Source organism: Trichechus manatus, unplaced genomic scaffold, assembly GCF_000243295.1.
Source record: "Trichechus manatus latirostris isolate Lorelei unplaced genomic scaffold, TriManLat1.0 scaffold00106, whole genome shotgun sequence".
Classification (NCBI taxonomy): Eukaryota; Metazoa; Chordata; class Mammalia; order Sirenia; family Trichechidae; genus Trichechus; species Trichechus manatus.
In genome coordinates, this window is record NW_004444042.1 from 5,484,350 (window position 1) to 5,499,904 (window position 15,555).

The 15,555-nt window shown below is 42.6% G+C and overlaps 1 protein-coding gene across 7 annotated transcripts in view; it reads right to left on the reverse strand.

The window, feature by feature from the left end:
* Nucleotides 1-1,749: 1,749 nt before the first annotated feature.
* Nucleotides 1,750-15,555, reverse strand: part of KAT6B (lysine acetyltransferase 6B) — a 230,889-nt gene continuing 217,083 nt past the window's right edge. For 4 of the 7 annotated variants that reach the window (XM_023737668.1, XM_023737665.1, XM_023737667.1 and 1 more), the window contains exons 14-18: nucleotides 12,514-12,745; nucleotides 11,832-11,991; nucleotides 10,881-11,231; nucleotides 8,482-8,773; nucleotides 2,122-5,834 (exon numbers count right to left, since the gene is read on the reverse strand). In XM_023737668.1, coding sequence (XP_023593436.1) covers nucleotides 3,307-5,834; nucleotides 8,482-8,773; nucleotides 10,881-11,231; nucleotides 11,832-11,991; nucleotides 12,514-12,745 — 3,563 coding nt within the window. In that variant the 3' untranslated portion in view covers nucleotides 2,122-3,306. Of the gene's footprint in view, nucleotides 5,835-8,481; nucleotides 8,774-10,880; nucleotides 11,232-11,831; nucleotides 11,992-12,513; nucleotides 12,746-15,555 lie in introns of all 7 variants that reach the window. The other 3 variants (XM_004383205.2, XM_004383206.2, XM_004383207.2) reach the window with 1 other exon arrangement.

Here is a 15,555-nt window from a genome sequence, read left to right on the forward strand (position 1 = left end):
TTATGGAAGCAGACTGCCACATCTTTCTCCCACAGAGTGGCCGGTGGATTCAAACTGCTGATCCTTCAGTTAGCAGCCAAGCACTTAACCACTGCACCACAAGGGCTCCTTCACACCTGGGTAGGCAGCTATTGAAAAGTGAAGGCTGGCAATTGACAACCACTTGTTAAGACTCTTGGAAAGTAAAGAATACGTTACTGCTGGCTTTAAAAGATGTGGCCTAATTGAATCTCAACCTCATGGTGACTATATTGCAGTCCTGATGAATCCAAGTTCCTGGTGTCACATTTATTTAGGTCTCAAGTGATTTACCAAGCAAGACTGGGTGTGGAGCAGAGCCAGCTCAGATGAGCACTTTCTCTCCTAAACTAAGCCCTTCTGTTCCCTCAAGGAATGTTGGGGCCACGGGGCAGTGTCCCTGGGCAGCCTGTGGGCACACAAGGAGCCCAGGTAGTGCTCCTAGATTTGGCCTGGCAGGCCTGAGGCAGTGACTGGGACTTGTCCCCAGGTCCCCTAGAGGACTGTGAGGCAGGCAGGGTGTGGGAGCCATGGAGCCCAGACATCACACAACTGGAAGTTGTCATCAACAGCATTGCTAGCGGGAGCATAGAATGGAATCACTGCCCCAAAGAATCCTAACACAAAAGGAAAGGGAGTATGCTCAGCCTCCAGGAGTAGAGGGTAAACCTGCGGGAGGTTCAGATGGTTAGCAGGCCCTGCCCCACCCTACCCCCACCTCCTGGGCTCAGGCAGCCTCTTGCCTGGTGTGTGGACCCAATGGTCTGCCCAGATCCTTGGCCACTCCTGAAATGATGCAGCACTTGATTCATGCAATCAGCAAATGAATCCCACACACCTGGGGGCTAAAGTTCATCACTTCCCACTTAAGATGGATGAAAGGTTTCCCTTCCTACCAGCCCAGTGCCTTAAAGGTTCTCTTGTTCCCTTTTCAATGACAGCCCTTGAGAAGCCTCTTCTTTGAAGCCCTCCCTCAGCCACTGCAGGTATCCCCCCATTGACTTTGCAGCTGTACAAGGACGGAACTAAAAGATAAAATTTTTGTAACTGTGAGAGAAAAATAACGAAAAGGGCAAGCGCACAAGGCAAAACCCCGGTTGAGCATCCTCCCTCCATATGGGGTCGTCCATGTCTGTTTACTTAACTCGCTTGTCTTTGCAGAGTTTTGAGTCCACTTTAAGGTTTATGTTTATGATCTGTACAACACCTGATTTTGCGTGTATGTGTTGAACCACCAATAAAAAAGTAAACTTTTTTTCTCCAAGAGGCATAAAAGTATATACCTGCTTCCCAGGAGGATTGTGAGCATCTGTTCAGACACGTTGAGAGTTTAATGGACTGGTTTCACATGGGTGCCAAGTTAAGCATTCATTTCTAGACCTGTCGCTTGAATAATCAAATATTTTAACACTCAGGCCGAACCTTCTCTGAACACCATACAATAAACGTCTGTGAACGTTCACTTTTTTTCTTTTTTTAATGTCTAAACTTTGGACTCTAAAGAGAACATACAGCCACTCACAGCAGAGCAAATCTTTCACACCTTTTTAAAGAAAATGATTTTTCAAACATACAATTCCAAATTGGGTGCGCTTCCATATTATTCTCTATAAAAATGAAGTTTGCTACCACTGTACTAGGCCCTAAGGGGTGTTGATATAGACTGTGCAAACAGAGGCAACCTGATATTTGTGCGGGATTCCTTGCAAATGAAGATCAAAGTCCAAAAGAAAAAAACAAATTCACTTTATTTTAAAGACAATGATTGGCATACAGAAGGTATGCACTAGCATAAAATAAACTTTCATGAAAAGCATTTAAAATCCATTATAAATTAATTTATTAAATAGGTATTTGGTATATGTGATGGTTTTATTAGATATTACTCTTATTTATTGCCAACCCCCTCCCCCAAAAGTCAAAACAAATCAGAAAAATCTCGTAACTCCAACTTACACTAAATATTTTCCCAAAATGTGTATGTGTTCTGAGATGTGACACATGATACAGTTCAATTGGTCATTCTCTATCAGTCATAATATGACAGGACACAAGAGGCTAAAAATGGCTCATCATAATTTATTTTATGTTAAAATGTACAGCTTTTTTTGTTGTTTTTTTTTTTTGAAGTGACTGACTAAAAAGAGAACAGATAAATACAAGAGTGTCGCTGGCTCCTATTTTATACAAGGATTACACCTCCTCTGCTTGGCCCTTACAGTCACCCTGTACAGGTACAAAGGCTACAAAAAAGGAAGCAATATAAACAGACACAAATAACTTTTTTTGCTTTTTTACATGCGATTTGTAAGCTTAGTTTGAGCTATTCACAAGCTACTTCTCTATTTTTCCTTAAAAAATAACTCCAATATTTTATAAAGATAGAAAAATCTACAGATGGAATGAAAATGTAAAGTTAGAGGCATTTCCATAAAATAGCAACTTTACACCAAATTCACTATTTTTTTTTAAATCCTGCCAAGTATTTGGACATATATGAAATGTTTCAAAACCTGACAGATAAACACTGAGATATGCTTCATTCAATAAACAGAAGTCTGCATTTATAAAACAGAAAGCTGCCTTTTTTCCCCAAAGAAATCTGTCACCAAAATGGAAAAGGGTCTCAACTTTACACCAAACATTTAGCAATAAAACTTTTGATTAACCAAATGGGAATAGCTTTTATAGCTCTTTACAGTTTTATAATTAACAAAAATATAGTTTTTTTTTTTACACCCTCAAATCAGGGCACCCTAATCAAGGCAAAAAACTTAAGAAATGGCTTACTGTTAGCACAACACTTGTACAGTACTACAAAATGCACTGTCACTAACAGACATTAGCGGCATGCTCAAGTGTCACCTTCAACAAAATATACAATAACTGAAACGCTAAAGGCATTTACATGGAGTGGACAGGGAGGGGGGAAAAAAAAGCTATAGGTTCCGTATTAAAAGATAATTTGGGGGGCTTGATATCCACACTGTTTAATGGGAGCAGGCACAGCAAGTGGCTGCCTCCAAATTGTAGTCCAAAGAGAGGCCTTCCTTTGCAGAGAATTTCATATAAAAGTAACACAAAAGTAGCAAAGAAGAAAAAGGAAAAAAAAGAAAACTTGTATAAGGCTTTCTGCTGCATACAGCTCTTTTTTTTTTAAATAAATGGTGCCAACAAATGTTTTTGCATTCACACCAATTGCTGGTTTTGAAATCGTACTCTTCAAAGGTATTTGTGCAGATCAATCCAATAGTGATGCCCAGTGGGTTCTCTGACAGCCCATGTTGTCTACCTTCTCATGTAGGACCCATTGAGAGATTGTTTAGACATGCCCGTGTTCATGTAGCCGTGATGTCCGGGGGCTGTGTACATCATGTTACCGTGGGGCGGGGTCTGCATTGGCTGCTGGGCATATGGCTGGGTTCCCATCATGCCCATCTGCATCTGCATAGGGTATTGGGGCGTTTGATTCATATAGCCATGGTTGCTATGGTAGCCACTGTTCATCATCGGCTGGGACATGCTGTACCCATTCATGGCATTGAGAGTGTTCATGTTCATGTTCACAGAGTTGACATTGTAGGCTGGGGCTGGCATCAGGTTCACACTCATGTTCATGCTTCTCTGCATTGTTAAAGTCCGTGCAGGACCCTGCATGGCTACAGTCTGGGAGCGCCCATAGATTTGTGATTGATGGGTGGCAGCGGCTGGTGACAGAGATGCCGATTTGGTTCTCATGGAGACGTGGCCCTTGCTGGCAATCTGAGTTTGCAGTCTTTGGCTGTGGGAGATGCCAATATTTGATGCAGCCATGTTCCGTTGCAAAAGAGGCGGCGGCAGATTCATTGGAGGAGGAGTCAGGTTGGGGGGTGGGGTCATGGTAGCTTGTGCTTGGGGTCCCCCAGGGACGGAGTGTGGAGACTGAGAAAGCTGAACAAGCCCTGTGTTACTTAATGGTGTGGACAAAGAGGCACTGTTTGCATAGGAAGTTACAGCAGCAGAATGGCTGTAAGGCAATGAATGATCAATAAGTGTATTAGTTAACTGCTGTAGTTTGGCAAGGCTGAAGGTGGCTGATGGCTGCGGGTAATGCCCAGCCCCAAAATCACTTTGACCCATCCGTTCATATAAGCCAATGTTGGCGTTGCCTGTCTCGGGGATCTCGGCCAGCTGCATCGGCGGGGTGAAGTTAGCAGCCATGCTACACTGAGCCAGCTGCTGGCTGCTGCTCGGAGGCCTCTCCACCACACAGCCTTGAGGAGACTTGACGCCACAGGTCGGGGGAGAACTGATGCTGCTTTGCTGCAGCAGGCTGCAGCTCCCGCTGATGTTGGACATCTGCTGGGTGACGGCGCAGCTGCTCTGTGTCAGACTGCTAGACGTGAGGTTGCTATAGGAGCAGCTGTTCTGTGAAGAGCCGTTTCCACAAATGCTGCCCCCCAGAGTGGAATCATAGCTGCTCGGGTTCTCGTAGTTCTCAGTCGTGCTCTCGATGCTACCTAGGTCACTGAAGCCACTGTCTACAACTTGCTGCGAATGGTCTGAAACGGATGGAACATCCATCATGGGGCTGGTTTCCATGTTCTGCAAAGATGGTACGGAGATGGCACTTTGATCTGGGCTGATTTGGGCATAGCTGTTTTCCAGGGCAGGGACGCTGGGGCTGTTTACAGAACGTACTGACTGGCCAGGATGGGAATGGACGGATGAAACTGGGCTACTGTGGTCTGACTGCTGGCAATCGTCCAGAGTGGTGGCGATTTGTGGACTTTGGTCTGCATGGGTGTAATTCTGTAGGCTTCTACAGGCCTCTTGAGTCTCAGCACAATCCTGAAAGGTGTCATCCTGTTCATTGTTCTCCTGGGTCAAAGACTGAACTGCCTGGACGGTCTCAGAGTCGATTTCCATGGTTGCTGTATTTCCCTCTTTGAAGTCAGAATCTACTTCTTGACTGTCCTTTTGGTCCTGCTTCTGTGCCTGCTCTTCTGGGGGTTCCTCATCAGATTCAGGTACAGTTTCAGTGTCCCCAGCAAGCTCCTTAGGTTCACTGTTACATGAAGCTGCAAGATCAACGCCGCAGTCCATTAAGACCTCTGAATTCGAATGACTAGGCTGAACACTAAGGTCTAAAAAAGCCTCCTGGTTCTCCAGTACTTCCTTGAAGGTTTCTCTTGGGAGCTCTTCCTTCTCCACTTCGGTAGATTCCATGTGACCATCATCTTCATCATCTGCATCATGGTCCTCGTTGTGAGATGGCTCTTCATCCTCTTCCTCCTCCTCTTCATGATCATCCAATTGCACAGTATCTTCTTTTTCCATAGAGATTTCTGGTTCCTCTTTTTCCTCACTTTTTGTACCATCTGGGTCTTTTTCTACATTCCCTTCTTCTTCCTCCTCCTCTTCCTCCTCCTCCTCTTCTTCTTCCTCCTCAGGTTTGGTTAGATCATCTTCTCGTTTTTCACCTGGTGATTTATTTGGACTTATAGGGGCACATGTTTCTTCCCTTCTGTTTTCATCCCGAGGCAATAGGGGTCCCACAGTTTCCTTGACCTCCTCCTCAATCCTGATGGGAGTGGAGCTGGTTTTGTCCTCTGAAGTCTGCTTCTGTTCTTCCACTGTTATCTGGTCATCAGGTTCCATGGGTGTTTCTGGCGGGGTGTACAAATTCAGTTTAAATCCAGTCTTCCTCTCTTTGTTTTGTCTCCACTTAGACAGACCACGCTTTGTTCCTTTTGGCCATACTTGTTTGCACTTTAGAGGTTCAGGATTGTCTTTACTGCCTTCTTTCAAGTTATCTGCATCACCATCTATATTGTCTTAGTGAGGAGACAGAGAGAAGATGGGGAGAAAGGAAAAAAAAGTCTTAGAAAGCATAACCATGAACAACCTGAATTTATTCCTCTAAATTAATCAGCAAATACGACCTTCAATTTAGCATTTTAAGAGTTGATGGTAAAGACATAACCAAGACTAGCGCAGAATAACATTGTGGTATAAACAAAGTAAATAACCCAGGCCTGGGGAGATAATACTCTTTCTCTCTCTCTCACACACACACACACACACAAACTCTGAATGGAAAGTTGTGCTTTTTATTGGGAGCACATGATATTGGCAACTATATTAAACTTGAGAGACGTTCTTAACAGACATTCTTCTGATATAAAAGCCCAGAGTTCCACAATGTAGAAAGATCAATTTGAACATTTACACATGAGGAAAAACAAGAGAAAGGGGTTAATGCTAGTTCATATCCTAATCACTTCTCTACTGGAGAACTGACTAGAAGCCTGACTTGTGCGTCTATCCTGAGAAAGTGCACTTCTGTGTGTGGGCATTCGATGTGTTTAAATGATTGCAAATGACATTATTTACTTCAATTCAAAGGTTCTCTCTGTCATAAAAAATAATTTGTGGGACAAACTAATAAATAATATCTGAAACAAATAAATAATTAAATACCCAAAACACAAATGCATCTGTAATCTACGACAGGACCATCATTTTTGCATGACACAATCTGTAAGGTATTTACCATGACAGTTATTGAACATTTAAAAATATAGGTGTTCTTCTTATCACTAATTCTGTCCACATTGTTATTTGCTGCTCAAATGTAAGGTCTGAATAGTAAAGACAACTAGAAACAAACCATGACTGAGAAGTTCGTGTTAGTTCAGCTAGCCTTATTTGTACTGTACATGTACATACTAATGTAAAAGTAAACAAATATATAAATATATTTATATAAATAGAAACAAAAAAGAAATATATAAATATACACATAAAACACCCAAGTCTTAAAATCTTTAAAAATGAAAGACCACGCTGATTTCCTGGAGAGGTCAATGTAAAGGAAAAGCTTTAGGGAGAGTAACAGCCTTATTGGAAACTCTATTTTAGAGAACATAAATAAGATCTAATAATCAATGAAGAAGAGATACCATTTTGCCAGAATGGAGCGATTTCCAATCCAACCAGTGCACAGCAGGTTAAGCTCTTAGCTCATTTACACGAAAAAGGATAGCACATAAACTTACCTTTGAGTACTACATTCAAATTGGCTAGCTGAAAAGAATGAATATACGTAGAATGACTCCTTCAGAAGTGCCAAGTACAATACCCGAGTAACAGTCATCTCCAAGACTTTCAAACTGTTTAGTTTCTATTCACACGGTAAGGTAATAACCATGCTAATGGCTCTGGATTCCACATACTTCCAGCTGCTACTGGACCTACCAGCCTCTGTAGGAACACCTCCTCCCTAAATTAGAAGATGAGTTTTCTGAATATTATTTTTAAGAAAAAGCAGATTCTAGGAGGCCACTTAGAATTTCTAAAGGCAAACAGCACAAAGTGGAGAACAAAGGCCATGATGGTCCACTGCAGGCTCCCAAGAAGACAGCCACGAAGGGGAAATATAACTCAGTTTCCACAGCAAAAATGATCTCTGCAGCTTCTCGTTGTTGGCTGTTTGTTTAAAGAAACTAAAGCACAAGGCCTGGTCTCCCCGTATCCTGGGTAAGATGTCATTCTCTTAGCAAAATACTGTATGTGGGGAATAGTATTCCTGTTAACTAAGAAAGTCAAGAAGATGCTTTCTTGATTATGTTCTTAAAATTGTGGCTTTTCAAAAGCAAGAGTGATACTTATGGTTACCAGGGAATGAGAAGGCTTGTTCCTGGACTGGAATAAAGTAAATTTTGAATGACATAATTCTAGCTGTAGAGTGGGCAGAGACCCTCCTACAAACGCTTGTTATTCAGTTGGGAGTCAAATTTCCAACCTCCAAGGCAAAGGATGGTTGCTTTCATACAGGGTACCAAAGACAATTCATGGGGCTTACTATTTTTTTAGAGGATAGGGTTGGCGTGTCCCTGTCAAGAGCAAACTGTAAAATAGCAATTTAAATGGAAGGACACTCTCTTGATTTCTTTAAAAATCCTAACATTATCAAAGCTCATAATGATAATGTGGCTAAGTTTCAATGATTCTAGATAGTAATATACCTAAGACAATACTGATTATAAGATATACCATCAGTTTACTAATGTTTGTTTTCCAGGAAAAGAAAAACCATCATCTTCAATGCTCACATTGATAATAATATGTACCTTGATTTCAGAAATATTAAATGTGAAAAAAAGTACACATTAGAATCAAGGAAACACTGTTTCTTACTGGCAGATTTCAGAGTTTTCAGGGATAAGTCAAATTCTGGAAAGTAAGATTAACACACCCAGGGGAATGTTCTGGCTTTAGAAGCTGTTTAACTTGAATCCAATTTCAGGAAGAAGGGACAGAACCTTTTACGAATGAGCAAGGACAGATGAGCACTTATTTCAGATGAGTCAGTACAACCCCACAGACACCTCTGGTTACAACTCCAGGACTCTGCTTTTTTGGCACCAAGTCATATACAGACTTTCATAAGGGTAAGAGTTGTAAAATACTTCCACTTACTTCTACAAGGGTCAGCATTCTTAAAGCAATGATTGTCTTTTCCCTCCTCTTCCTCTGTTTGTCTCTTCATCCCAGGCTGATGCTGGAATGCTTTTCTCATGACTGGCTTCAAGCCGTCTTCATCCAGGTCAATCTCACAGGTAGGCTCCAGCTGTGGCATTGGCCTCTCTTCATCTGAGTTGTCAAAGGGCTCGTTCAGTACTTCTGTAGTCTCAGAAATGGTCTCAGTTGTGACACTGCTGTTGATCCTCCTGCGTTTTCGACCCCTTTTCTTCTTTAGTACAAAAGGCCTCTGAAATTAATTCCGAACATATTACATAAGAGCTCGTGAGAAATTAAGTGGTTGAGTTGCTATGCAGCAAACATGAACTGAATGCATGTCTGGGAATCTTACACATAAAGATTTTTGTAATCCTTTATACTTAACCTTCCATCTGATGTTTAACATCCCTCTCTGGCTCCAACTACATGGGCAAGTATTTTCCAAATAAAATAGTTTTGTTTACTCAAGCAGATACTTTGAGAGGTAACATCCTAACAGCTTAACTGTAGATTTTAAAAGCTAAGCTCTGCTTTTCTATCATATATTTTTCAAGTGGTACTTTCTGGCTTCAATATCTAAGGTCCTGCAGCACATCATGGATACTAAGGTCATCAAGGACACCAATGTTCCTATAAATGTTGCAATCATTAACTCTTCATTGGGTTACCCATTTAATACTTGAACATCTACTACATGCAAAGCACTAGCCTACTTGTTCTCAATTTTATAGGACTTCAGGATCTATGAAAAGGAAAGGGAAGGAAGGGTACTTAAGAAGAAAAGATTACGCTACTGTTTAAAGTGTTAATGGTGTTATGTACACCAATACATGCTGGGATGTGGGCAGCTTATAATTTTGCAAAATATTTTAATATAGAAGGTACCTAAAAAAGTTAAGAGACACATATGATCTTGTCTTATTTATTTAAGATACAAAAATTTCTTTTTCTACTTGCATTAAGGGTTGGCACAAATGGCTCTCCATAATCACAGTTATGAAGTATTTTTTCCCAAGCAAAAATTATTTAATGATACAAAATTCATATATAGGAATAACAGGTAGATTTGTTGCTAAACTGTTATCTGTCAATAGTGGGCACAAAAAATTGTTGAAAATATAATGTAAATAAGGGTTCAATATTGCTTGGTTAAAACTCAAACTCCAGGTAAACTGTTATCCAAGCATTCTTGTCTTACACTTCTAACTCTCGGGATGCTCACTGAAGCACATAGATCAGCCTGAAAACCATACTCTGTAATCTGACATTTATGGTGACTAACTTCCCCAGTTGGCCTGCCCACCCTAATCCACTCAAGTTTTCCCAGACATGAGTGTAGCCAATGTAAAGAACTGGTTTTATGTCGAGTCCATTTGTATGAGGGCAGTCCATATCATACCTTGGATGATTCTGTTTTTTGGTGTTTTAAAAACAATTTTTTGTTATTTACGTAATACATGAATACACTGTCCTTGTAAGAAATTAAAACTATATAGAAGCCTGACATCCCCTTTGATGGGGATGCTCCTTTCCAGCACCTCACCCCAGCGGCCCTTGGACCAGGAGACTGCCAGGCTTAGGAGAAACAGTACTGACAGACACCACATAGGCTGGCCTTGGGGCAGAGCCTTAACTTGTATTTCGTTACCTCTCCTGGTGTTGGTTATACTAACAAGATCCGGCCTCTCTATATCACAGATAGATATCGAGGACAAAGATACCAGATCTGGGTTGAGCCATTACCTAAAGACAAAATCAATTTGTTACCGTCTTTGTTAACACTGGAGATGGTGGGGGTATATGCAGAGAAACCACCAGGCTAGTAAGATATGAAAAATCTTAGTAACATGTAGTTGGCCACAAATGCACCAAAATCAAGGGCCTAAAATACCTTCTAACAATTCTACGTCAAGAACAAGAAAAAGAAATAGCACCAGGAGCACTGGGCGTGGTCCTAGCTCCATCTCTAACGAGCCGTGTGACCCTGGACAAGTCTCCTGGCCTCTCTAGGCCTTGGTGTTTTCATCAAAATTTGTTGAAGGGTGTTTGCATGATCTCCAGGACCCCCTTCTGTTCCCATAACCTGATTTGCCCTACTACTTCCAGCCAGCAGGTGGCAGTAACTACTAAAGTAGGAAGCTGACCTGTCACTGGTTTCATGTCAGGGCACTAACCTCAAAAGGTAAACATAATCATGACTGTAAGATAAACGATTATGATACGTGATCAGTGGGATTGGATACACATAAACTATCTGAGGACTAGAGAGTGAAACAAATCCAAGCAGAATGTTTGCAGTGACAAGTAAGATTCGATTGAAGCTGACTCACAAACTGACAGTCTAAACAGGCACATACCTTTCTCTTTATAGCCACTGACTGTGGTTTAGTCAATCTTGGGGGAGAACTTTGAATATTTTCTTCTTCTTCTTCTTCCTCCTCCTCCTCCTCCTCCTCCTCCTCCTCTTCCTCTTCTTCCTCCTCCTCTTCTTCGTCCTCCTCTTCCTCCTCCTCCTCTTCTTCACTGCTCTCTTTAGACAGCTCCATCAGCTGCCCTCGCTCCCCGGCCACTGGCCGGCTCTCCGGGGAATGCAAATATTTGTTTTTCGATTGTACTTTTGCAGGTGATTGCCTACTGTTAGCTCTAGATGACAGCATTTCTTGCTCCTCCTTTTCCCAGCAGCTAGCTTGTTCCATTAGCCGCTCAGCCTAAGGGGGAGGGGGGAGGGTAAAAACGGAGGCCCAGTGAGGGGGCAGGACTGCAGCCAGAGCCTCTAAGGATCCATGGCAAATCCTCTCTAAGTCCTTTCTGATCAGGACAGTCAGTCAGCCAAGCTACATCCCAGCTGCCTCATCTCAGGACCCTTGTGCATCAGTTAGGATAACAAATCAAAGAAGACTGGGTTTCATGGGATATTTAGCACTATTAATGATGCAGCGAATTGATTCGAGTCCTTCATCACTACATTACATGCTCACTGGCATGGAGCACTTCAAGCAAGTTCATAAACACAGAGAATCGATTGACATTGCAGCCTTGGAGCTCAGCACCAAATTTGATCTGATTACATGCTGTCAGTAGTGAAAAATGCTGCTTTGTGATCAGTGATAAATGTTCCATTTCTCTTACTCAATTCAATAAAATTATCATGTCTTACCATGAAACCTCAGTTAGGATAAATTAGTGCCATATCATTTCACAAGCTCTCTTCTACATAACCAAGCTTTTGACAATGATGTTAATGACTTAGCTTAAGAATGCTACCAGACAGAAGTCACACAGCTTAGGCCGATGAAGCCAATCGTTACCTCTTTTTCAGCTTCTCTCTCTTCTTCAGAAACAGCAGCATTAGAAATTAAAATTGGGGTCCACCTCAGACTCTCTGGATCAAGTTCATTGGCCCGGGAACAGGATTTCAGCTTTTCCATGTGGCCCAATATCAACTTTTCCCTTCTAATGATGACAAATCTGTAATGTGATGAGGCAAAATCAAGTGCAATCAAAAGCTGAAATTTCATTTCACCTTCATATACTGACGTATGCTAGCGCTACTATTACCTAGGTTAGGAAAAATTAGAAACTGGACCAATGAAAAGGTACAGCAAACTGATACTCAACCAGCAAAAAAAGTGTCATCACGTGTTGTCTTTTTAGGAAAAAGGTTTAAATAATACCATTAGGGAACCTCTTCTTTTTAACTGGAGTCCCTGAGTGGTGCAGACAGTTCACACGTTTAAATGCTAACCAAAAGGTTGGAGGTTCAAGTCCACCCAGAGGCACCTCAGGAGAAAGACTTGGTGATCTACTTCTGAAAAATCAGTCACTGAAAACCCCATGGAGCAAAGTTCTACTCTGACATATATGGGGTCACCATGAGTTGGAACTGACCCAATGGCAACTGGTTTCATCTTTAACTGGAATGACTCCAGCTAGCCTCCAGGGATCCTTTCTGGTGTGAGGCAGTGGTGTCACCCAGGCCCCAAGACTCACCTGCCATCTCGCTTGTCAATCATGTGGAGGTGCTGCAGAGTGGTGGCGATGTCGTGTGGGCACATGCCGGTGGCCCTGCTGATGGCCTTGATGCTGATGTGCCTCTCATGGTGGTGGTAGAGATATTCTAAGATGACACTCTTCCAATAGGCCAGGTAGGAGAGACGGCCCAGATCAGAGAGCGGCTTTTCAGGAGAGCCTGCTTGGCCTTCCCTTCTAGAAAGCAAATAGCCTAAGGCAGAAAAAAAGCAATGGTCCACCTCACTGTGGTGTCTCGAGAACTTGGAACAGGGGCCACTAGAATATAAGTAGCAACAAGGTAAAAACATTGTATCAGGGAAGTGCATTAATTTTAGGTATGTAGTCTCTTCCTGGTTATAGCGATTTGATCTCCATGAAGTTTCTGCCTCTAAATCTTTTATACTGGCACTATATGTGAATTCATGCAGCCAGCAGCAGCATTCCAAAAGTACATCATAGCATATTTAAAAGAGACTAAAAGCTAAGGTTGGAGACATTGCTTCTGGAAAGTCTCAACATCCAAGTCTACCACCAGCTTTAGATTCTTTGAAAAACTGAATGTCAGGCACTTACTTACTCAGAAATCCTGTTGAGGGACCACCCCAAACATTAATGGGCAAGTTGTTTTCCACAGGAAAGACCTATAACCCTTTGACAGCTGGGTCTTAATAAAAAAAAGAAGGGTTTCTGTTGACTCAGATTCTATATTGCTTGTTACATTTAAGGAGCGGGCTGATGTGAAGCTTTGTTTCAAATAAAAGAATATTTTCTAAGTCAACTGCTGCATCTCATAGCAGCTCCACTAGCTCTATTTTCACCTCTTTCATGGAAATTAATTTATAATCCAACCCCAGAACGCTGCTCCTACATTTTATAAACGAAAGACAAACCAAACCAAAAAAAACAAAACAAAACAAAAAAAAAAAACGCCCTTAAAACACACTGTTTCACGTGTATTCAGAAAGTCCCTGAGCATGCTAAGCTTTTGAACGTGCTTTCTACGGCATTACTGTGAAGGTTCCTTGACAGAGGAAGTTTAAAATAAGAAAAACTTCAAATCCACTTGAAGGTAATGAATGAAAGCTGGCGGCTGTCTCGGTAATTAAGAGCCACTTATGGAGTAGAGAAGAAATGCTATAAACTAATGATGTCTACCCTTGCACTAATTATCTATTTCAACAGCCTCACCTTCGTGAACTTCTTAAATTTAAACAAACATCAACCACATACAGTAGGTGGCAGCAATTACAAAACCATGCTGCTCCGTAAACCACCCAAATCTTCAGCATTTTTCTTCTTTATCTACATTTCCAAAATGGCTGCATTCTCAAGAATTTTCTCAATTTTGGATTTTTTGTTACAAAGAGAAATCAAACGCCTCCCAAGCACTTTCGTGCCTCTCAAAATCACTGCAAATAACGCAGAAACATAGAATAAGAAATCCAACCTGAACCACAGAGGGGTAGGAGAACCACAGCGTTTTGCATTTTAAGGGTTTTAATCTGAATGTCATTATAAAGAAGAGGCATAAATTCAACTTTAAGGTTTTGCTGAAGTCTTTTGACTTATTTGTCTCTTTAACTCATGTTTAAGCACTCAGTATTTGACTGAATGCAAACAAGCACCACAAAATTTGACAGTCAAACCGCTGTTGACATGTCATTTGGCTGCACACACAGGCTTTTGCTAGCAGCGTGTCAGGAACACCAACAGCGACGGCCACCGTGCTGAAACCAGCCCACATCGTGCCCTGTCAACATGGAGAAGAGCTCTCTGCTGCCAGAGTATGAAGGGTGCCCCAACCTCGGAACACAGGTAATTGGCGCACCCGTCATTTGCCTCCTAAGTGCTCAGCACGTGCTGAGAAATTTACTCAGTCGGCTAGAGGTCCCAGCTCTGCACTCCTGGGGGGAGAGAACCATAGAACCGTGGATACGGAACTATCCCCTTTTGTCCATGAGATCCCTTAATTAAAAGCACCCCGCAGTGACTGTGAAATTCCCCAGGCCCCCACTGGTTCTTATCTGAACCCCACAGATGGGGACAGGAAGCCCCTTCTCAGCCTAACAGAAGGATTTCTGTACAACCCAAGTGTTCAGAAGGTGGTGTGTGCCCGCCCTACTTTATGTTCCCCACCGTGATGGGCTACCTAACCCAGGAGGCACACAGATTTCTTTGTTCTGTCTTCCTTTCCCACAATTCCTACTCTGGGCTACGGGGCAGCAGCCAGAATCCTGAAAAAGCATATTTTACACAGCTGTTTGTGTCTGCACACAGAGGTAATACAGATACACCGTCTCAGGGCCTGAGCCTAAACGAGTCAGGCACTCGAGGGGTCTGTGGAGAGCACTCGCACCACCTTCCAGCACCTCCCACTCTTACCACGCCATCCTGGGGGGCTCTCTTCGACAGACTGCAGTCTGTGACTGACACTGCCACGCAAGAGTCCTGGACCTGAGGGGCAAGGGGAGGCAGCAGCAGGATGACAAGCCCTGAAGAGTGTGGGCACACTGAGCCCATTGCCCCTCAGAGCAAACACCCCCCGACTGTGCTGGTGAAGGCACGGTGAAGGCTGCCAACACCCGCCAGGAAGCAATACTTTCCTAGGTGCCGGGGAGAAAAGCTGCAAACCACAACTCCAACCAGAATACACCAAGCAGGTTTTCAGGGATGATGAGTACCAACATCCCAGACCCCAAAACACCACTGTCCAGAGGTGTCATCACACTGCCTGCTGTTAATCTCTTCTCCTACCTGCCTGATGACACCAGCAAGGAACTTACACTTAGGCCAAGAGCTGTTTTTCTGGCCACAAAGTCTCCTCCTCGAGGTGACATTTTTGATGGGATCCATTTGAACAATCCAAACGACCAAGGGTAAACTTCTGATTCAGAGCCAGTTAAGTGAAATCACTCACAATATGTTAAAATGTAGAGCTCAGAAGAAAAATGTGTGTCACGTCTACTCCAGCTGTGCACTAGGTAGATGCAATTCATTATTTAAATTTTACCTGCAGCAGGC